This window comes from Acinonyx jubatus, chromosome A3 (assembly GCF_027475565.1).
Source record: "Acinonyx jubatus isolate Ajub_Pintada_27869175 chromosome A3, VMU_Ajub_asm_v1.0, whole genome shotgun sequence".
NCBI classification, from domain to species: domain Eukaryota; kingdom Metazoa; phylum Chordata; class Mammalia; order Carnivora; family Felidae; genus Acinonyx; species Acinonyx jubatus.
Genome location: NC_069388.1, coordinates 97412108 through 97435364, shown reverse-complemented (window position 1 = coordinate 97435364; position 23257 = coordinate 97412108). Strand labels below are relative to the sequence as shown.

Genomic DNA, 23257 nt, shown 5'->3' with positions numbered 1-23257 from the left:
ATCTTGTGCATTCATAACAAAGTATTGCAATTATAGTAATTTTTACTACTCTTGTCTTTTAGTCTTCAACTAGCTTTATAAATAAGAGATTAATCCACCACCTTTACATTAGATTATTCTGAATTTTACTATGTATTCACCTTTACCAGTGAGTTTTATACTGTCATATTTTCCTGTTACTAACTAGTACCCTTTGATTTCAGCTTAAAGAAGTCCCTTACAATTTACTTTTAAATAACAGAGTAACAAGCATACGCAGAGAGAAAGAAAGCAAATATGGCAAAACACTAATAACTTTGAATCTAGGTGGATGGTGTATAAATATTCGTTTTACTATTCTTTCAACTTTTCTGTGCATTTGGAACTTTTTATAGTAAAATGTTGGGAGACAATGATTTTTTCAAATAAAGTGGCAAAAATACAAAAAGTTAGATAGATTCACACAAACCCTAATAGTGATAATCTCCAAGAAAGGAAAGAGGGCATTGAGACTAAAATGAGATACAAAAGGTATTTGAAATGTATTGATAACATTCCTTTAAAAATAGATATTGAATCAGGGCCACCTAGGTGGCTCAATCAAGCCAACTCTTGGTTTCAGCTCAGGTCTTGATGTCACGGTTTCACTGGTACTGTGGAACCTGTTGGGATTCTCTCTCTCTCTCTGCCCCTCTCCCACTTGCTCTATCTCTGTCTCTCTCAAAATAAATAAATAAATGAAAAGACAAAATAAAGAAAAATAGATATTGAATCAAGCTAAGCAAACAACATTATTAATTTGGGATACACACACTTGTTTATTATATTCCTCTTTGTAGCATTTTATATATTTGAAACTTTCATAATAATAAAACAGAAACAGAGGAAAACTTAACTATTTAGCAAAATCAGAAGCAAACCTCAATCATCCTAAATAGTAAACAGCTAAAGCCATTATGAAAATCAAGAACAAGGTCACTATTTTCACTATCACCTTTAGTTTTCAATTCTCAAATTGAAGCATCTAGAACAGGGGTCAGTAAAATTTCTCTGTAAGGGACCACACAGTAAATATTTTAGGCTTTGTGAGCCATATGGTCTCTGTCACAACTACTCTATTATTGAAGCACCAAGGCAACCTTAGATGATATGAAAATAAATGGATATGGCATTATTTACAAAAACAGGTTACAGGACTGTATTTGACCCATGGGCCACAGTGACCCCTAATCTAAAAAATAAAGTAATTGGTGTAAACGCTAGGAAAAAAGAGCAAAATTATCTAACTATCAGTGATATTATATACATTAAAAATGAAAGCCTAAGGGCATCTGGGTGGCTCAGTTGGTTAAGCGTCTGACTTTGGCTCAGGTCATGATCTACGGTCCGTGAGTTAGAACCCCACGTCGGGCTCTGTGTTGACAGCTCAGAGCCTGGAGTCTGTTTCAGATTTTGTGTCTCCCTCTCTCTCTCTGACCCTCCCCCATTCATGCTCTGTCTCAAAAATAAATAAACGTTAAAATAAATAAATAATAAATAAATAAATAAATAAAAATGAAAGCCTAGCTACTAAAGTAACAATAAGGATTGAAAACAATATTGGTGAGGTTTCTGTTACAAAGTAAACACATTTGCTTTTTTCTGTACTAAAACAGAAATTGGATCACAATAAAAAAAAAACCTAAAACTGAAATACTTAAGAATTTAACAAGAAAAGGACCTTATTATAGCAAACTATAAAGTCTCATGTAGAATTAAAACAAAAACTGCAAAAGTATGAGGAAATGCCAAATGTTAATTATGGGGAAAATGCCATGCTCATCTCCATATACGTCAAAAAGGTATTTGATAAAATTCAACTATTTTTGATAAAAATCTATTTATGACTTTGTAAAATTTGTTTATGTAATCGCTACACCCAAAACATGGCTTAAACTCACAACCCTGAGATCAAGAGTCACATGCTCTTCTGACTGAGACAGGCAGATGCCCCTATTTATGATTTTTTGATAAAAATCTATTTTTGATAAAAACATTAATCAAGAAAGGATAGATAACTTCCTTAAAAATCTCAATGGCTAGGGGTGCTTGGGTGGCTCAGTTGGTTAAGCATCTGACTTCAGCTCAGGTCATGATCTCACCACTGGTGAGTTCGAGTCTCACATCAGGCTCTGTGCTATAGTTCAAAGCCTGGAGCTTGCTTCGGATTCTGTGTTTCCCTCTCTCTCTGCTCCTCTCCTACTCAAGCTCTGTCTCTGTCTCTCTCTCAAAAATAAAACATTAAAAAAAAATCTCAATGGCTAATATGCTTAAAGGGGGAACACTTAGAAACATTCCTACTAATCTCAGGAGAAAGACAAAAATGTCTACTGTCCACACTATTGTTTCTAATATTTTACACATATTAGCCAATACAGTAGTTCAAAGACACAGTATAAATACACAAATTGGAAAGAAGGTGGCAAAAGTGTCATTATTACCAGATGATTTTATTGTTTACCTGAAACACTTGAGAGAATAAACAGAAAAACTGGCACAAAATTAACATCCAGAAATAAAACCTGTTAATAAACTTAATAAGAAACAAGTAAAAGTCAGATGAGGAAAACTTCAAAACACTCATGATAGTCATGAAAGAAAAAGCAAACAAATGAAGTTCGATTTTGTTCTTGATTTGGAAAATTAATTATTAAAAAAATCAAGTTAATCTAGTTAATCAAGTTAATCATCAAGTTAATCTATAAATTTAATATGATCCTGACAGGATATATTGGAGATTAGAAATCTGATTCTAAATTTAATACATAAAAATAATTAGAAAGAATAGCCACAAAAGCTCTGGGGGGAAAAATGAGTGACCAGCCCTACCAGATATTAAAATGTTATAAAACTAAAGGGGCACCTGGGTGGCTCAGTTGGTTAAGCATCTGACTTCAGCTCAGGACATGATCTCATAGTCTGTGGGTTCAAGCCCCAAGTCAGGCTTTGTGCTGACAGCTCAGAGCCTGGAGCCTGCTTCAGATTCTGTGTCTCCCTCTCTCTCTGCCCCTCCCCAGCTTATGCTCTTTCTTTCTTTCTCTCTCTCTCAAAAATAAACATTTAAAAAAAATAAATAAAATGTTATAAAACTACAATAATTAAAACTTTGTATTCTGGACACATGAAAAGATCAATGGATCAGAATAGAAAATCCAGCAACAGATCCCAAAATATAAAGGGGAACTGAGTTTATAACAAAGGTGATACTTTAAGGAAAATAATATTATTCAATACATAATAATGAAATAACTGTAAAGCTAGTAGGGACAAAGTTGGATCCTCTCATTCATTACACTGGGAAAAACTGTGAATAGATCAAAGATTTAAATGTAAAATAAAAATAATCTTAAAGTAATTTTTAAAGAGAGGTATCTAAGACATCACTAAATAATTTTATTTTTACAATCTTGCTAAGTGTAGGGCCTAAGTATCACATAAAACTCAGAAGACACAAACTCAATTACATAAAAATTAGGAATTAAAACAAAACTTGAAAATTTTTATAATGCTTATCACAGATAAGGGGCTTATTTCCCAATATAGGAAGAACTCAGGCAAATCAATGAGAAAAACACCAACTGCCCAATTAGAAAATAAGACACGAAGATCCATATATTCACAGAGAGAAAAATAATTCCTAAACATATGAAAAGACATTCAACCTTTTTCAAGAAGAAACTTAAATTAAAGCTACTCTGAGACAGCATTTTTCTTGTATTACTGAAGCAACATTTACTAACCAAAATTACAAACGTACATATGTTTTGAGTTGGCGAGTCCATTTCTAGGACGTCTGCCTACAGATGGAATCTCAAGTGTAGGAGATGGCATATGCACAAGATTATTCACTGTAACACTGTTGTCATAAAAATACTATTTTAAAAACCTAATCTATAAATTTGGGGCTTACTAAATACACTATGGTACATTCATATGGTACATTATGAGCTATAAAGCAAATTGATATAAAAGAACTTTGGGACAGCTATGAAATGATCTCCAAGTTATGTATTAAATGAGGCAAGTAAGGGGCAGCAAAGTTTGTTTATTATGCTAGCTTTAGGCTTAGACAGCGTAACACATCTCTGAAAGCATACACACTCTTACCATTAATTGCCTCTAGAGTAGGAAGCTGAATGGATGAGGGACAGTGGTAGAAAACAGACTTTAACTGTGTAACTTCTGTACACTTTAAAAAAAATTTTTTTAAATGCTTTTATTTTTGAGACAGAGAGAGACAGAGCATGAGCAGGGGAGGGGCAGAGAGAGAGGGAGACACAGAATCCAAAGCAGGCTCCAGGCACTGAGCTGTCACCAGAAAGCTTGAGGCAGGGCTCGAACCCACGGAATGTGAGATCATGACCTAAGCTGAAGTCGGAAGCCTAACTGACTGAGACACCCAGGCGCCCCACTTCTGTACACTTTTAAATGAATTACTTATCTAAGAAGGATGAATTTTAAAGTTTATATGGAAGGATAACCATCTAAAACAGAGAATATATAAAAAAATAAGAATGGCGAGGAACCAGTTGCCTTCCACTTACCAAAACATGCTCATTGTAATCAAAACAATGTGGTTAGGTCAGTAGAGAAAAGAATCAAGATCTGTAAACAGATCTCGCTATTTTATACGTGATATAGTGAGAAGTTTATACACTATAAAGGTGGTGTTTTAATTTGGTGGGAAAAACGTGGTGCTAGCAAAACGTTTCGAAGAAAATGTTAGTCCCTTTCCTCACACCAGATTTACTTTTTTTTTTAATGTTTATTTATTTTTGAGACAGAGAGAGACAGAGCATGAATGGGGGAGGGTCAGAGAGAGGGAGACACAGAATCTGAAACAGGCTGCAGGCTCTGAGCTGTCAGCAGAAAGCTTGAGGTGGGGCTCGAACCCATGGACTGTGAGATCATGACCCGAGCTGAAGTCGGACACTTAACCGACTGAGCCACCCAGGTGCCCCTCCTCACACCAGATTTAAAAGTTTATGTGAATGAAAGTTTTAAATGTGAAATTACAAAAATAAAGAAGAAAATGTGGGGAAATGCTGCCTGTCAACATATGAGTATAAAGCAGTGGTCAGTGGAGAGAAAATGAAGTCCAATTCAAAGTGAATGCTGCAATTCAGATAAGAAGAACAGGACCCTCAACACCAATCCCACAGAGAGGATTAGCAGCAGCCAGTGTGAGGGTGCAGCTTCAGCCACCCCATTCAGACAGCAAAAGGCTGGAAGATATTACAGGAAAACCTCGGAAAGAGTGAAAGTGAAATTTAATTTAGGCAGCACATGTGTGCTGGTTTGAGAAACTGGTCCTCAAGTAAAATGTGTGTGAATCAAAAGTATGTATATTTTTTCCATTCAACCCAACAGTACTAATCATGGAGCTTTATCCCACAAGAATATAGGCACCGGTACAGATGGATAATAAAATGATTTTGCTGTACCAGTATAAATATTTGTAAAATAAATGTCCCAAAGAGGATGATTTAATCAATTATGGAATATTCATGCAATTGGACACTTTAATAGGATAGGGAACCATTAAAAAGAATGTGTTCTAGAAATATCATCTGACTTTGAGGAAGTCCTACAATGTCTATTTAGGTACAAAAAGCAACATGTAGCAACATTTATGTTTATGTTGTAAAACAAATATCCAAAAGCCTAAATATGTATTTTGTGTGTGTTCATCCATTTGTATAAAACTGAGCATGGAGAAAGGCAAGAGGGATATACACTAGACTGTTGAAAACCTTAGATATAGACAAGGGGGTTGGAGACTGGAGAATTACAAGTAAGGAAAAGATATGAAAGAAGAGTAAAACAGGGAAGGGGGGGCAGGAGAGAGGAAGGCAGAGAGAGGAGGAAGGGGGCGAGGGGGAGAGGGAGGAGAAGAGGAAAACAAGGGGGAAGGGAGAAAGGCAGGGGAGGAAAGGGGGGGAAGGAGAGAAGGGGTAGCAATCATAAAGAGAACAAACCATAGTATGAACTCTATATAAACAAACTAAACTACAGATACCCATACACATGAAATCAGTCACTTGAAGGCAAAGCTACTTTCTCTCTGCATGATGGAAATTCAGGTATTTTTCACTTTATTCCTTATTACTTTTAGTACTGTATGAATTACCATATTCATGTATTAGTTATATTGTTCTAGTCATCTGTTAGTACATTACAAACAGCTTCAAACTTAGTGACTTAAGAAACACCTCCATTTATTTTGCTCAAAAATCTACAATTTAGGCAGAACTCACTTGAGACAGCTTGCCTTTGCTCCATCAGAGCATCAGCTGAGGCAGCTCAAAGGCTGGGGACTGGAGTCATCTAATGGCTTGTTCATTCACATGTCTGGTAGGTGATCCAGGCTATAGACTTGTTCAGATGACATCTCCTTAAGGAGACCTTTGTAGTCACACAATCTAAAGTAGCCCGCCCTTTGTTTCCACCTGTATTATTTTCTTCATAACAGCTATCATTACATGAAATTGCTCAGTCTATTTATTTAAGGTTACTAGAATGTCAGCAGGCATCTTATCTGCTTTGTTCATTGCTATATTCCCAGCGTATAGCCCAATGCCTGGTACATAGTAGGTACATAATAAACATTTAATGTACAAGAATTAATTGCCCTGAAGACAAATAGAATAACTTTAATCACCAAGGGTTAATGATACACTTTTGCCAAGTGAAACTAAATATATTATAGAGAAATAAATGTAAAAAGTTTCCTACTAAATCCACCGGTTACTGAATACTATATTATGGCACATCTGTGCAACAAAATACAGTGCTGCTTTTAGAAAAGATAACTCATTATGCATGGAATAGAAAATTTTCTGTATGTTTAAGTGAAATAAGCACTCTGAAGATCAGTATGTATGGTATAATCTTATATTAAAGATATATGTTTATACACACACAAACACACACATTTAAATAAACATATAAAGAGCCTGAAGGGCAGCCATTAACAACAGTAAGTGGTTAATGTCAGAGGGTGGGAGTGATAACTTTCACTTTTTATTCTGTGTACTTTCATTGCTCCTTTACATGGATTTAGAATTATTCAAGGGCATAAATGGATTCTTAAAATTAAGTATTTTCAGACATGCACAAAAATTTTCAGGATACGAGGCATTTATTTTACAAGTAATAAAATGATATAACTATATGTATATAACTATGTATGTTACTCTTCCTGAAGGTACCAGTATTAAATGGTACCCTAATGTCTAAAAGAGCCTTGCAGCTTATATAGTTAAGTATCTGTATTGCACATTATCCTAGAGAGGATTTATCTGCTACAAAACTTTGTTCACCACTGTATCCCCTCACCTTGAACAGTTACCTGGAACTTAATTTTTTTTGAATAGATGTTTACAGGGTTTACGACTTCATAAACAAGTCTTAACTTTTAGGGTTTAATTCCTTTCTTGTTAATTAAGAGTCTAGAAATGACTTCCATCCCCCCCATAGCAATTTTGCAACTTCCTCTGGAGCCAAAGTGGCTAAAATGCTGGTTTTCGAACTTACCAGAGGCTCTAGTCTTATGGGCTGCTGTCGTTTTCTTGTTCTCTCTTGAGCTTTTGTACTGTGCCTAAACGTCAGGAATTGTGTGTCAGATTCATTTTCTGTGGGTACTATAAAACTCAGTCTTCCCTTTTTTTGTATATTGTTCAGTCTTTCAAGGATACGGTTTTCCACCTGCTTTTCAGTATTTTTCAGTTTGGCATCTTTCGCTGAGGTGTGGAATGCCATCCTCACTCCTGGAAAGAATCGGGTCAGGAAAAGAAAAATGAAAAGTAGAGCAAAATAACTGGGGAAGTGGGTCCAGTAGAAGTGACTTAAGAACGAGGGGGAGCTGAATTTGCTCACTCCCCAAAGAAAACCCACAAAGTTACCCATTCCTCCCAACCGAGGACTTGAATGAGAGAAATGAAAATGCCTGGCCTTCGAGAAGCCCTGTAGCTGGGGTGGGATCCAGGAATTTGCATTTCTAACAAGTTCCTGGGCGATGCTGCTGCTGCAGATGTCTCTGATTTGGGGACTGTACTGGTCTAGATTTTGAAGGATGAAAAGAAATGCAATTAGTATGGAGATCGATGTTTTTCATGCTTGAATATGCAAAATATCTCCTGGGGAGCTTGTTCAAAATGCAGGTAGCTCTAATGCAGGAAATCCGAGAAATAGAGCCTAGGTACTCAAAAAGCAAAATAAAAAAAACCAAAGGTGGGGGGTGGGGGCGTGGGGGTGGGGGAAAGAGCTGTGGACTAAATCCTAAAACAGTGCTCCTGGGGCTTTTATATGCATGAGAATCTCCTGAGGAAATGGTTAAACTGCACATTCTGATCCATACACTTTGAGTAGAAAGGTCCTAGAACACTAGAACTAGGAGCCCTTGGTAATGGTCTTGCATCCTCACAACCACTCATGCCCACCCCACCAGATGGGTGCAGATACTTTCCTTCAAAATAATTCCATAGTGATGAGGGAGAATAAGACAAGCTGAGAGCAAAGTACAAGCTAACAGCACCCTGCTCCCCCAGGTGGGATACATGTGATTCCCTGGACACTCCTTGATGCCCGAGAACAAAGGGAAGGAAAGAAAACAAATGGTTGACTGACAGAGATCACAGTCATGCAGGACATGAGTCTCCTTCAGTTTACAGATAACTTAGTAAACTGCAAGAAAAAGGCAATCTTATCCATAGCCCCGTCTCCAGAAACCTTAGATTCCATTTCCTGGAGCCCTAATATCACCTCCATCAAGATGTAAGGGGGTTTAAGTGCTTGCCACGGTGATGTGGGAAACTAAGGCAAATGATAAATTAAATTCCCTTACTGCCCATTGATGAGTCCTTAAAACAGGCAGAGTGACCTTTCTCTAGGAGCTCAGCTGCCTCAAAGATGACACTTTGGTAGGGGCAAAAGGGAATCTTGGCTTAACATTATCCTGACCCACTAGGAACCTGTGAATTTCCTTAAACACATAAAAATTCCTTTGCAAACTTCCTTTATCTTTAACCCCCAAGTATATGTTGGCAATTATACTCCAAGCATATGGCCCCTGATATAAATCTGAAGGGTCTCATGACTGAGGTTTTATTAAACAGTAATAAATGACTTTTTCCTAACAACAGCTAGCCCCTCAAGGTCCTGGAAACCTTGCTTCCAAAATTCCTTAGAGACTTACACTGTCCCTAACCCCCTCTCAGCCTGAAGATATACAATCAGTCACTCTTCACAACCCCAGTGCAGCTCCTTTTGCCCATGGGTCCTGTCCCCATTCTTTAATAAAATCACCTTTTTGGACCAGAGACATCTTCAAGAATTCTTTCTTGGCCATCGGCTCCATACCCCACCATCACCCCCCAAACACCATCAATAGCATATAAGGTCTTGAAACAGGTGTCAGCAGGTTTATGTTTCAATCTAGATCTGTGCTGGCCAATCAAATCCTCCTACACAATTTAAAATTTTCAAGTAGCCATATTAAAAAAAAAAATACCCAAAAAAGGAACGGGTTAAATTAATTTTAATAATGTGCTTTATTTAACGTATCCAAAATATTCTCATTTCAACATGTAATCTATATAAAACTTATCAATGTCTTATTTCATTGATTGTTACCACGTCTTCGAAATCCAGTGTGTACTTCACATTTAGAGCAGACCTCAGCTCCGACTCGCCAAATGCGGCTAGTGGCTACCACATTGAGTAGCGCAGGTTTGGATTTGACCACTCCGTGTGAGATCTCGGACAAGTCTCCTGATATCTCTATCCCTCACGTTCTACTCCTCTAAAATAATAGGTAGGTAGCAAATGACCACTAAATGCCTTTCCACGGACTTTCTCTGCCTCTGTCAGCCTTTCCTTGTGTGCTCAGAAAGCCAAGCTGTCTCTGGCTTAGAAGTCGGAGCCCAGCCCCACAGCGGGATTCCTCTGGACTCACCAAGTCAGTCTAGAGCAGCCACAGCCGCCGCCGCCGAGGGTCTCCAGAGACAGCAAACCCAGGTCTGGTAGCAGAAAGTTGACAGTACCCCGGAATGTTTGCTGTTGCTTAGCAGCCATACCGGTGTGCAATGCGCCTGTGCGCGACTGTCGCCACGGCAACGCCTCAGCCAACTGCAGCTCTAAGTCCCTGAGCGCGCCAAGCAGTTGAGCCAATCAATGTCTTCGGAACATCTCTACGCCGCTGATTGGTGGAGAGTGCGCACACGACAGTGGAGAGAGCGCGGTCCCGCCTCCGCACCCGGAACTGACAGCTGTCTAGGCGGGTAGGCCGGGCAGCCAAAGCAGGTGGCTAGCTGTGTTTGCTCCCTCCCTCTTGCCGGAATCTCTTGTCTGTTTCCCTTCGTGAGGCACTCGAGACTGACTTGACAGTCCTTTAATCTAATTTTCTCTAGTTAAAAGAATCAAGAATCTCCAAAGAGGGAGGTGTGTTGTATAGACAGTTCAAGTCCCGCTCTCAAAGGGAGCTTGGTAGTGACCATCCACCAACTCTGTCCGACCCACCAACCTCCTCCCGGGAGTGTTCTAAGAGGCAAGGAATGTGAGCACTTCTTTCCCTCAAACTCCACCATCTCAACTGTTCTTTTCCACCTGGAACGTAACCTAGTGTCAGGCCTAGCACGAGGCCGTGTTACTTGGTCCGGTGCTCTATCTACCAAAGCAGACTCTGGATCTTGTTCTGGCATTTGGACCCAACCTAATTAAGTCCCCAAACAATTGCTGCTAATGCTTTGTGGAGGCGACCCCACTGAAACCCAATCCAGGTTGCTTACCGAAGATGCCTTATCCCAGTTAGTGATCAGGAGAAGCAGCCCTTTCATCTGCCTTGAGGAAATGTTAATCCAGTTGGCAGAGTCCTGCTTTTCAACCTCCCCTCCAAAATGACGTAATCGCTGCTGGAACCTGTTGTCTTTTTTGTACCTTTTGGTCCCTCTTTCTTACCTTGATATTTGTTTCTTTCCTTGAATACCAAGCCTATATATGAAGTGCTTGACATATCGTGCGACCTGCATTTTCTCAGTCTTAACATATTCAGGTAGGTATTTTAAGTGCTAGGTAGGACATCACCTACAAGACAGAGAATCACATATCCATAGAGCTGGAATGGAGATTACAGATCACTTAATCCAGCTCCCCCCATTGATTAAAAAGAGAACTGAGACCCAGAGAGAGAGCAAGTGATTTACTCCAGGTTAGGCAGCTAGTCATGGCAGAGACAAAACTAGAATACCGGTCTCCTAATCCCTAATTAGGTGCTGGAAACAACAAGGGAGTAACTTCAGTTTAGAAAGAATTCAAAAAAACCTCAAATGTGGACATAAATATGAATTCCCCAGAGATAAAAGATACACACAAAGCTAACCAGAGCCAATAAGATATAATAATTTATATAGATTAGTAATAAAAGAAATTTAAAGCCAACCCTAAACATTGAAACATAAAATTAGAATAATATCCAGTGTTAGACACATCTATAAAATAAATTTCACTTCAGATGTGCAGTGAATATTTTAATCTGTTCCCTTCAAAATTTACATAGTGGGGACAAAGGGCATTGCTTTCAGTCCCAGAATGGTTTTTGTTGTTGTTGTTGTTGTTTTAAGCAGATGAAGGTGATTGTATTCTAATGTTGCCTTATGCAACTGAGCATTCCAAGAGCCAAGGGGAGTGAGGGGTAGAAGGCATTGACAGAGTTTAATAAAGGTATTGCTATATTAGAAGCTACTTATCAAATCTCTCCAAGCTTATTTTTTAATGTGGTAAGATATCATCTTCATTATCAACTAAATATTTACTAAAGTAGTGCAGACAAGAGTGTTATGTTTATCCCGTTGATTTTTTCATAGTTAGTATAAATAATAATAATTGTTACTCTTTATTGGGTGCTCTCTATGTGCCAGGTACTATATTGGGTGCTTTGCATTTGTTCTCTCAAATAATTCCAACAAACGTGAAATTTTCATTTCATAGCTAAAGAACTAGGCTATGAAAGGTTTACGACCTAGGATACAAAAGGTCACATCTTTAACAGTAAAAATAAAAATGCTTAAAATTTATTGAACATTCAGTTAAGATTTATGTGCTGGGCCCTTTGTGAAGTACTTATCACCATTACACTAATCATTGGAATAGCTTTATATTAGTTTAAAGGTATTATTGTACCTACTCCACCAAGAGGGAAATTGAGGTTTAAAAAGATTACGTGTTTTACCCAAATCACTCTAGAGGTAATAATTGGCAGAGCTGAGAGACAAATCCAGATCTATCAACCTAAATAGTTAAATTTCTTTAAGATTCTAGAGCAAGAATGTTGAATCAGGGAATTCTGCTGCTGGATGTGCATGGAGGACTACATTCTGAAAAATTCCCAAAACACCTATGTATTCGGATAAAACTCCAAGGCACATTATTTTAACTGCACGGCTGAGATTACAGAAATAAGGGAACCCTCCAGTGTTGAAACAACAATGAGATGAAACCAGAAGTAGAAGGCAATCTGCATCACTGAGGACCGTGGTAATTTAAATAAATAAAAGTAGAACACGGGTAGCAGGCAGGTGCTGAGATGGGACCCTGGATCTGGACAGAGTGCTCTTGATCTCCCTTGCTTTCCAACCGCTGCTCACCAAGTCTACCAAGGAGCAACATGCCTTTGGCTTTAAAGTCAGGATGTTTTCCACAACCTCATAAAATCTCCCAGTATAAAACTAATTTCTCTATAGATTTGAACTTGAGACAGACTTCTTATATAAACCAAACAATCTATCTTTTAGATTTAGAATTTTTAGGTCAAACACATGTAAAAAATTTCAGACAAATGGTGGTGCTTTATACACAGTAACAAGTCTGTTTTGAAGATTTTCCAAATAAGCAGTAAGTTAGGGGCCAGGTAGCTCTGAAAGGTCCAGGCTGAAAGTCTAAAGACCAGATGACAACAAGTGATGGTACCAAAGAAGCAAGGAGAGTCCTGTTAGTGAGCTGGGCATGAGACTGGTTGGTAAGTCAGCCTAGAGATTCAAGAGAGATAGGGATATATCCCAGATATAGTATCTGGTTTCTGAAAGACCTTTGGGGAGTGCGGAACGCAGCATAGAAATTCTGGATAAAGGGGCGCCTGGGTGGCTCAGTAGGTTGGGCATCCGACTTCAGCTCAGGTCGTGATCTCGCGGTCCTTGAGTGCAGGCCCACACCGGGCTCTGTGCCGACAGCTTGGAGCCTAGAGCCTGCTTCAGATTCTGTGTCTCCTTCTCTCTGCTCCTCCCCTGCTTGCGCTCTGTCTCTCTCTCTCTCTCTCAAAAATAAATAAACATTTAAAAAAATTAAAAAAAAAAAAGAAGTTCTGGATAAGTTGTTTTATTCACTTGAAGACCTGGTTGGTGGTCCTGTGCAAGTTTAGACACAAACATGTCTGTATGGAAAAACATTGCTGTACACAGCAAACACAGCCTTGAGTTCACAGTGAGAAACTGCTGGCGTGGAAAGAGACAGGCCTTCTTATAAGGAGGTGGACAGCATGACAAGGGGTGGGGAGAGTTTGAGAGCCAGAGGCCATGTGTCTCATTGGGTCTGTGGCCACAATTCTAATTTCACATTCAGCTAGTTTGCTCATGTTATCATCCTTAACATGTCCCTCCCTGCTTAGTTTTATCCTAATATCAAACCTCTAGCTATTCAGTAATGCTTTTGCTGCTAAATTACAGTTATGTCTACTCATAAAAACAGATTATCATCCTGATTTTCTGACCTTATAAAAAGCCAGCTTGCCAACTTGTTTTTATTGTTCCAAATATTCCCTAATAGCCTGTGATAGAGAATCCTGGGCTTAAAATTCTGGGTTGATAATCCCATTTTACAACTAAGGTTCAGAGAAATAAAGTTGCTCTCCCAAGGGCATACAGCCAGTACATTGCCAAGTAACCGGGAATACAGTCACCACATGCCCCAGGCATTCAATTCCTAGATATTTACCAAAAGAAGTGAAAGGCTTATACATGAGCGTTCCTAGCAGCTTTATTTATAACAGCCAAAGCCTGGAAAAAACAACTCAAATGTCCACCAACAGCTGAGTAGATAGGCAAATTTTGGCACATCCATACTTTGAAATACCACCCACCAATAGAAAGGAACAAACTGTTGGTGCACGCAACACTGGTTGAATCTGAAAAACATATGGAGCAAAATAAGCCAGACACAAAAGAATACCTATCGTCTAATTATAATCACATTAAATCTCTAGGAAAGACAAATCTAATCTATAGTGACAGGAAGTAGATCCATTGTTGCTTGGAGCTAGGACTGGGGTCTGGAAGATTGGTAAGGGGAACAAGGAAAATTTTTGGTGTGATGGAAATGTTTTATCTCTTGGTTATTTTGGTGGTTGCAGAGGTGTATAAGCTTGTCAAAACTCATTGAACTGTAAATCTTAGAATGTGTGCATTGTATGTAAATTATAACTCAATAAAATTGAATTAAAAATTATATTCCTAGTGTTACACTTCAAAAGCACAAGCAAGGCTTTCTAAATATACAGATTTAAAGTCTTCACACCAGGCCTGGTAAATAAGAATCTTTGTAATTGGCATCCAAATATATGCTTAAAGCACTTTCAACAATAGTCAGATTATGGAAAGAACCTAAATGTCCATCAACGGATGAATGGATAAAGAAGATGTGGTTTATATATATAATGGAATACTACTTGGCAATGAGAAAGAATGAAATAATGCCATTTGCAGCAACGTGAATGGAACTAGAAGGTATTATGCTGAGTGAAATAAGTCAGACAGAGAAGGACAGATATCATATGTTTTCACTCATATGTGGATCTTGAGAAACTTAACAGAAGATCATAGGGAAAGGGAAGGGGAAAAAAATAGTTACAAACAGAGAGGGAGGGAGGCAAACCACAAGGGACTCTTAAATACAGAGAATAAACTGAGGCGGGGGAGAGGAGGAAATGGGTGATGGGCATTAAGGAGGGCACTTGTTGGGATCAGCATTGGGTGTTGTATGAAAACCAGTTTGACAATAAATTATATTTAAAAAAATAATAAAAATATAAAGAGACATTTGTTAAGTGATCAAAAAAACCCCACACAAACATATGCTTAAAAATCCCTACAGATGAATCAAATTAGCATGTTTGGTTAAGAACTGTATCTGCCAGTGAAAATGTATGAAGATGGAAAGATGTTAAATTACATTAAATAGCTCATAAAACAGTTTGTATAACATGATCACATTTTTATAAGCACAGGATGTATAAAAACTCAGCAACTATATGGAATAAAAACATACAGGTTTCTGAGATTTATGGGTATTTTCTGTTATGCCCTGTGCTTTTCTGTATATGTAAAAATAACTACATACTGCTTTTGTATTGAGAAAAAGGAGTTATTTTTAAATTAGCACAAGAAAATATGAGCAGAGGGTGAAGGATCCATGAACATGGCAGAGGCCAGGGCGAGGAATCCTCATGGGGGATTTAGCCTTTGGTAAAAAGAAAAGGCATCCCATTCCAAGCAGACAGAAGGAAAGTGGGAATGGGTTCGGTGAATTGATGGATTTGGGTCTGATTTCTTCTATTTTCTCTCTGAAGCAGGAGGTTAGTCAGTTGCTGACACGGATGGAGGTGGGAGTGGTAGAAACTCCATGTAAATTTATTCAGAGAGGTGAAGTGAAGCAGGGGGGAGGGGAGGGGTGTAACTCATCTTTAACCTCAGGTGAAGTTTAATTTCAGGGTCTGTGAACTGCTTAAAACTGTATTCATTCCTGTCTGTGGGTGAACATTTGTCGATAGCTGTTCGATTCTCAAAGGAGTCTGTGACCTAAGGCCCCTCAGAGTTGGAAACTACATGCTGGCAAGCATAGGCCACAGTCAGCCCAGCTTTCTGAGAGGTTGGTTATGATATATTTTGTTACTTTATCACCACCTTGTGGCCAAATGAATGTACTGCCACAGGAGGTTTTGAATCACAGAGTTTGAATCTGGGCAATAGTTTCTTACCTTAGATTCAGAAGGGACTTGAGGCATTCTGTGGCCTAATGTCCCACAAGTTATTGGAATTAATAAGTACTACACAAGTTTTCCTCCCAAATGTTGATCCTGGGTTAACTACGCATGAGTGACCCCAGATAATTTCAATTAAAGATCTTTGCAGAAGTAATCTCTGAGCCAGTGTTGAGTGATTTTGAAAGGCCAAGAGCAGTGGTCCTTAAACTTAGCTGTGTATCAAGACCATTAGGTGAGCTTTGAAAAATTCTGATGTCCAGGCAACATTCCATGCTAATTAAACTCTCTGAGTGAGAGACTCTGGCATCTCTAGTCTTTTTCCAGGTGCCCCTTCCCCAGGTGATTCCAATGCACAGCTAAGTCTGAGAGCCTCCAACAAGGCCTTGCAATTCAAGGTGTGATCCACAGACCAGCAGCATCAGCATTGCTGCATTGGAGCTGGTTAGATATGCAGAATCTCAGGTCCTTCCCCAGACCTCCTGAGTCAGTCTGCATTTTAATAATTCCCAGGTGGTTCATTGCATATTAAACCTGAGCAGTGCTATTATAGAGAACAGAATGGGTATCCAATAGATGCACTGGATACTCAAGGCAGGAATGGTGTCCAAAAAGTAGGCTTCTCATTTTTCATAAGTTCCAGGGACGGGAAATGTATGACTTCTATGCCACGGTTGGAAAGCTCTAATTGTCAGAAAATTCATTTTTAGTAGATGACAAAATCTACTTTCTTGATGGTTTTGCAAACTGCCCCCATAATCTTTTAAACATTTGATCTCTTAAGATGTTTGAGCAAAGTTCTCCCTTTAATCTTCCTTCTTTGAATCCCTCCCTCCCAACCTTCTAGTTCCCTTAATCTATATGTGATATTTTTGCAGAACTCCTAGTAATTCTACACTAAAAATGGCTCTCAGAACTGTCGGTGAGATCCTAGATGTGGCAGCACATAATGAACATAGAAGGAAAATGACCTTCCTTTACCTAGAAATTCTATTCATGACTCTCTTTTCTTCCTGAAAATCAGGTTATTAATCAGGATCTTTGTTAAATGGTGAATGATAGAGACTCTGTATCCAGCAGACAAATCAATGCTGATGGTCCCAGGGCCTCAGGTCATTCACATGTGACCAATGATGATGTCCTGAGCTCAGAGAGACCACCATGGGAGTCCTAGGCTGAGGGGGTTGGGGCCTGTGCTTTCACTGGAGTCAGATTCCTGCCCCTCTCACCCCCTTCCCCTAGACCACATCATTTATCAAGCCAATCAGGAACGGACAACCCAGCACCTAGAGTTGTCCAGCCAATGAGGGCAGAACCTGAGAAGGAACAAGGGGGAACAGAAGGGGGCGCCAACCAGAACCTTATAAAACAAGGACCCTTGCCTACAGTCTGCGGGCATTCACTTCCGAATGCCCTCTCTCTCTAAAGAGAGCTTCCATACTGTTCTTACTTTCTAATCTTATACTCTGAAAAACTGTTGCCTGCTGTTCATTTTATTTTGTGTCCACCTCTTCATTCTTCAGAGCGGGGAGACAACAAGCTCTGGGTATTAAGGTAAAAAATCCCACAACACCAGGTAACCCACCAAACCTTCCCTGCTGCCTCTGATCTCAGCCTGTTCACTGTCCTCCTGACTTTGTCTCCAAGCTCAGCTTAATGACACCCATTCCCTGTCCTTCTCAGTGTGGCCTTAGTTCCCCATGCCTAACCTCAGGACAGATGCCCATATGCCCTGGCAGGGAGTGCTTGACTATTGTCCTTAAAAAAAACAAAAAAACAAAAAAACAAAACCGAATAAGCAGCAGTCCTGGCTCAGTCCCAAATCAGTTCTTCTTTGAATATTTATTCATTTACTTATCTATTTATTTATTTCTGAATATTTAATCTCGGCACCTCACCCCTGTTATAGACTGAATGTTTGTGTCCCCATAAAATTCATATGTTGAAGCTCTAACCCCCAACGTGATGGTATTTGGAAGTGGGTCTTCAGGAGGTGGGTAGGTTAAGATGAGATCATAAAAGTGTGGGTTTCAGGAATCACCAGAGAGCTTGGTTTCTCTCTCTCTCTCTCCATCTCCCCCCATGCCCCACCCCCACCCCCCCAAACCCCACTATAAAGACAGAATGTTGACCTCTGCAAGCCAGAAAGTGAGTTCTCACTAGAAACACAATTGGCCAGCACTTTGATCTTGGACTTTCCTGCCCCCCCAGAACTATGAAAAATAACTGTCTATTGTTTAAGACTAAGTTATTTTGCTACAGCAGCCTGAGCTAAGCTACCTCTTTATCTATCTTCAGGCCTGAAGCCGTTGTGTCTACCAAAGCCATCCATCCCAGCTTCCTCTTAGGCCATTTGTCTCGCTTGCATAGTCATTGGATATTCTGGCATCTATAAGGATAACCCTTTAACCTTTTTTTTTTTTTTTAAGATTTTAAGTAAACTCTATACCCAACGTGGGGCTTGAATCACAACCTAAAAATCAAGAGTCCCACTCTCCACCAACTGAGCCAGCCAGGTGCCTCACTCTTTAACTCTATAACTCTTAACTCCAGGAATTTAAATTACCCAGGCCTGGCCAAGATTCTTGACCAAGGAGTTCAAATTGGCACAACGTTTTGGAGAAAAATTTACAGAAGTTGTTGAATTAAAAAAAAATTTTTTTTTAACGTTTATTTATTTTTGAGACAGAGAGAGACAGAGCATGAATGGAGGAGTGTCAGAGAGAGAAGGAGACACAGAATCTGAAACAGGTTCCAGGCTCTGAGCTGTCAGCACAGAGCCTGACGTGGGGCTCAAACTCATGGGCCGCGAGATCATGACCTGAGCTGAAGTCAGATGCTTAACCGACTGAGCCACCCAGGTGCCCCTAGAAGTTGTTGACTTTTTAAAGTCATACATACCCTTTGGGGACAATTTCCCTTTTAGAAATCTACTATAAAAAATATTTGATCAAGGGCACACAGATTTTTATAAAAGCTACATTTAAATAAAATATAATATCCAAACTACAGTATACATTTAATCAGTATAATCAACTGAAGCAATAAAGGAGAGCTGTATGTATTGACATGACATGGGCAAATGTACTCAATACTTAAGTAAAAATGTTTCAGAATATAATGCACAGTGTTATCCAATTTTGCTAAAAATTACATATGGTGTGTAGTCCATATGGATAGTTTCAATCTGTGTACATATATTGTCTCTATACAGTTGTGATATTATGATTTATAATCAGAAATAATATAGTTGGTCTTCATCCACTGTTTCTGGAACAGAGCTCCTAAAACCTTTAGAACTTCCTAAGTGATAAGGGCCATAAAGGTTTCCTTTGTTAGGTTAATGAGGTGACATTTCAAACTTTTAAAAAATGTTTATTTATTTTGAGAGAAAGAGAGCAAGCAGGGGAGGTACACAGAGGGAGAGAGAATCCCAAGCTGACTTCACACTGTCAGTGCAGAGCCCAATGCAGGGCTCAAACTCACAAACCATGAGATCATGACCTGAGCTGAAATCAGAAGTCAGATGCTTAACTGACTGAGCCACCCAGGCCCCCCTCCCATCATGTTTTTAGACCCTTCCTTTCAAAAATCAGGGCTCAGGATTGCTAGACAATTCATGGACGATCTCTCACACAAAAGACAGAAACCAAAACATTCAAATAGGAAAAACAAATTGAGAGGTAAGCATATGAGTTGAGATGATCAGAGTCTTTCTCTTGGATTTCAAAGAGTGGACCTGAGTGAGAGAATCTTCTCTTCTTCTCTAGCCATGGTGCTATTAGAATATGAGCCTGGAGTTCCTGGAGGCCATATTCCCCTCTGGAAAGGGAAGGCCACAGTTGGCCACATAGAAATGGAAAACAGACTCCAACTCTAGAGACCCAGTGACTTTTCATGCCAAGATCCATTATTTCTAAGGCTATTTTTGCTTTTCCAAAGTTTGGTTGTATGAGTCAATAAAAAGTCCGACACCGCTTTTAAAAAGCCTAAGTTTGAATAGATTTTCTGTCACTTGCAACCAACTTGTCCTGGTGGGCCTTGTGAATGGCACTACCTTTTTTCACATCTCTGCTTTTTTAATCCATACTCTACATACAGAAAGTTTCCAAGTCATCTTGGTTTCCCTGTTTAAAATAAGGATCATAGGGGCACCTGGGTGGCTCAGTTGGTTAAGCGTCCGACTTTGGCTCAGGTCAGATCTTGTGGTTCATGAGTTTGAGCCCTGCATCGGGCTCTGTGCTGACAGCCTGGAGCTTGCTTAGGATTCTGTGTCTCCCTCTCTCTCTGGCCCTTCCCCTCTCGAGCTCTGTCTCTGTCTCTGTCTCTCTTTCTCTCAAAAATAAGTAAACATTAAAAAATAATAAAATAAAATAAGGATTGCACAACTCATGAAGGTAGAGATACATGAAATTTCATTGAACATGGGATGCTTTGGGCAGACCCAGAATACACTAACTTTTCATTATCTCTCACAATGGGGTCCTCCCTTTCCAAATTGGAGATTTGGTCCTCCCCAAAATAAATTCTAAAGGAATATATCTGAAAGACAAATATTGGGCCACAAAACAAAGATGAAGGGAAAGAAAGGAAAATTCTGTGTATTAACTAACAGCATTTGTCTTCCACACATTAGTGAGAAGAGGCTGTATCAGTTAGGGTTGTGTTTAATAGCAGGTAAAAGAACACCACCTCAAGAGTTGCTTAATTAAACAGGGTCATTGGGGGTCACTGATATTGTGTGTTTCTTTTTTTTTTTTTTTAATTTTTTTTTCAACGTTTATTTATTTTTGGGACAGAGAGAGACAGAGCATGAACGGGGGAGGGGCAGAGAGAGAGGGAGACACAGAATCGGAAACAGGCTCCAGTCTCTGAGCCATCAGCCCAGAGCCTGACGCGGGGCTCGAACTCCCGGACCGCGAGATCGTGACCTGGCTGAAGTCGGACGCTTAACCGACTGCAACACCCAGGCGCCCCTGATACCGTGTGTTTCTATGATTCTCTTGGCCTTTTCATTATGATGGCAATAGAGTTACAGTCCCAGCCATCATGTTTACATTCAAGACAGAAATAAGGAAGTAATAAGAGTCAAGGGATAGATTTGTCTCCTTATAGTAGAAAAGCAAAAGCTCTCCCAGAAGGTTCTATATTAGATAAAATCTTTATGTCTCATTGGCCAGAACAGGGTCCAGAGGTTACATATAGCTGAAAGAGAGGCTGAGAAGGTAGGGAAAGGATTGTCATAAATGGCTTGGAACTATCATAATCCGTTACCTAAGGCTAGACATATTGTCCACCTCCCCCCCCCCCCCCCAAATTAGAGTTCTACTGTCAGGGAAGAAAAGGCCAAACCATGCCATGTGGGAAAGTATGCCCACCACAGGAAGCAATGGAGCAGAGTATGATGCTGAAAACATGGCTGGAACTACAACTCTCACACCTTGCTGGTGGGAAACCCAAAAGGTACAGTCACTTTGAAAAACAGTTTGGTGGTTCATGACATGCCTAAATGTGCTTTGCAGATGTGATTAAGGATCTTGAGATGGGGGAATGTATCCTAGGTCACCCCCAATGTAATCACAGGGGTCCTTACAAGAGGGAGGAAGGAGAGTCAGAGTTAGAGAGAGAAGTGCTAAGGAAGTAAGGAAACAGAGGTGGGCGTGGTACACTTTGAAGATGAGAGAAAGGGTCATGAGCCAAGGAATGGGGGTGGCCTGGGGATGCTAGAAAATTAAAGAGTTCTCTTTCCCAGCCTCCACGAGGGACACAGCACTGCCAACACCTTGATTTCAGACTGCTGACCTCCAGAACAGTAAGAGAATAAATCTGGGTTGTTTTTAAGCCACTAAGTTTGTGGTCATTTGTTACTGGCTAGTATTCCTCTCTTTGGGCATCCAGACCAGTTCTTATTTTTCTGTGCACATCTTTGTAAGTGTGTCTGCACTGTCTTCTTTTAAAGTAACACCTTTATTGACCCGTCATTCATATACAATCAATTTAAAGTGTACAATTCAGTGGTTTTTAGTATAGTTACAGGATTGTGCAACAATCACTGGTGAATTCTAGAATACTTTCTTTTTCTAAATGTTTATTTACTTATTTTTGAGAGAGAGAGAGAGAGAGAGAGAGAGAGAGAGAGAGAGAAAGGAAGAGCATGGGCAGGAGAGGGCAGAGAGAGAGGGAGACGGAGAATCCCAAGCAGGCTCCGTGCTGTCAGCACAGAGCCTGACATGGGGCTCGAACTCACAAACCTCGAGCTCATGACCTGAGCTGCAATCAAGAATCAGATGCTTAACTGACTGAACCCCGATTCTAGAACATTTTCAAACACCTCAAAAAAGAAACTCTATGCCCTTTAGCTGTCATCTTCTATTCTTCCCATTCCCTCCAGCCCTAGGTAACTACCAATCTAGTTCCATCTCTGTAGATAGGCATATTCTGGACATCTCATATAAAAGGGATCATACAACATAGGGTCTTTAGTGACTGGTTTATTTCCCTTTACACAATGTTTTCAAGACTCATTCATGATGTAGCATGTATCAGTACTTCACTTGTTTTTATTGCTGAATAATATTCCACTGTATAGATTTATGCCACATTTTATTTATCGATTCATCAGTTGATGGGCATTTGAGTTGTCTCCACTTCTTGGCGATTATAAAGTTGCTTATAAACATTCAAGTTTTTGTCTGGAAGAATAGCACATTCAGTTAGTTATTAACAAGCATTTATTAACTGCCTATTATGTACACAACACAGGGGTAGGAGTGGGGGTTCTGGGGGGGGGAGATGTAGGAGGGCAGATACCCAAAAGAACTATAAAATGTAGCTCCTGTCCTCTGACTAGTTGGGGAAGGCAGACAGGGTTTCAAGAAATATTTAAATAACGAATGATAATCATGTGAATTATTTTCTTGGGATAATTTTCTTTTCATGTCTAAGAACAAAATACCCAATTTATATTCCCCAACTGAGTACAAAAGTGGGCTGGAGTCTTTAGAGTGTAACAGTTAACAAAGACAAGAGACAGGACCGCTTTCAAAAAGACAGCTTTGACCGTATACATATCACACAGGGTCATGATGTCCTAGAGTAGGGTGTTTGTCCCCAGAGATGTTTTCCTCTAGTTGACAGGGACTTGGTACCAGGTCTAAAGACCTCAGTGTCAGGCTGTCAGGGCTGACCTCAGTTCTCCTTGCTGACCTGGGAAAG

The 23257-nt window shown here is 39.6% G+C and overlaps 1 protein-coding gene across 2 annotated transcripts in view; it reads right to left on the bottom strand.

The window, feature by feature from the left end:
* Window positions 1-23257, bottom strand: part of DNAH6 (dynein axonemal heavy chain 6) — a 245633-nt gene that overhangs the window by 208192 nt on the left and 14184 nt on the right. Inside the window, exons 1-2 of one of the 2 annotated variants that reach the window (XM_015075839.3) lie at window positions 9974-13231; window positions 7555-7787 (exon numbers count right to left, since the gene is read on the bottom strand). In XM_015075839.3, the coding sequence (XP_014931325.3) occupies window positions 7555-7779 (225 nt within the window). In that variant the 5' untranslated portion in view covers window positions 7780-7787; window positions 9974-13231. Of the gene's footprint in view, window positions 1-7554; window positions 7788-9973; window positions 13232-23257 lie in introns of those variants that run through there. The other variant, XM_053200826.1, reaches the window with a different exon arrangement.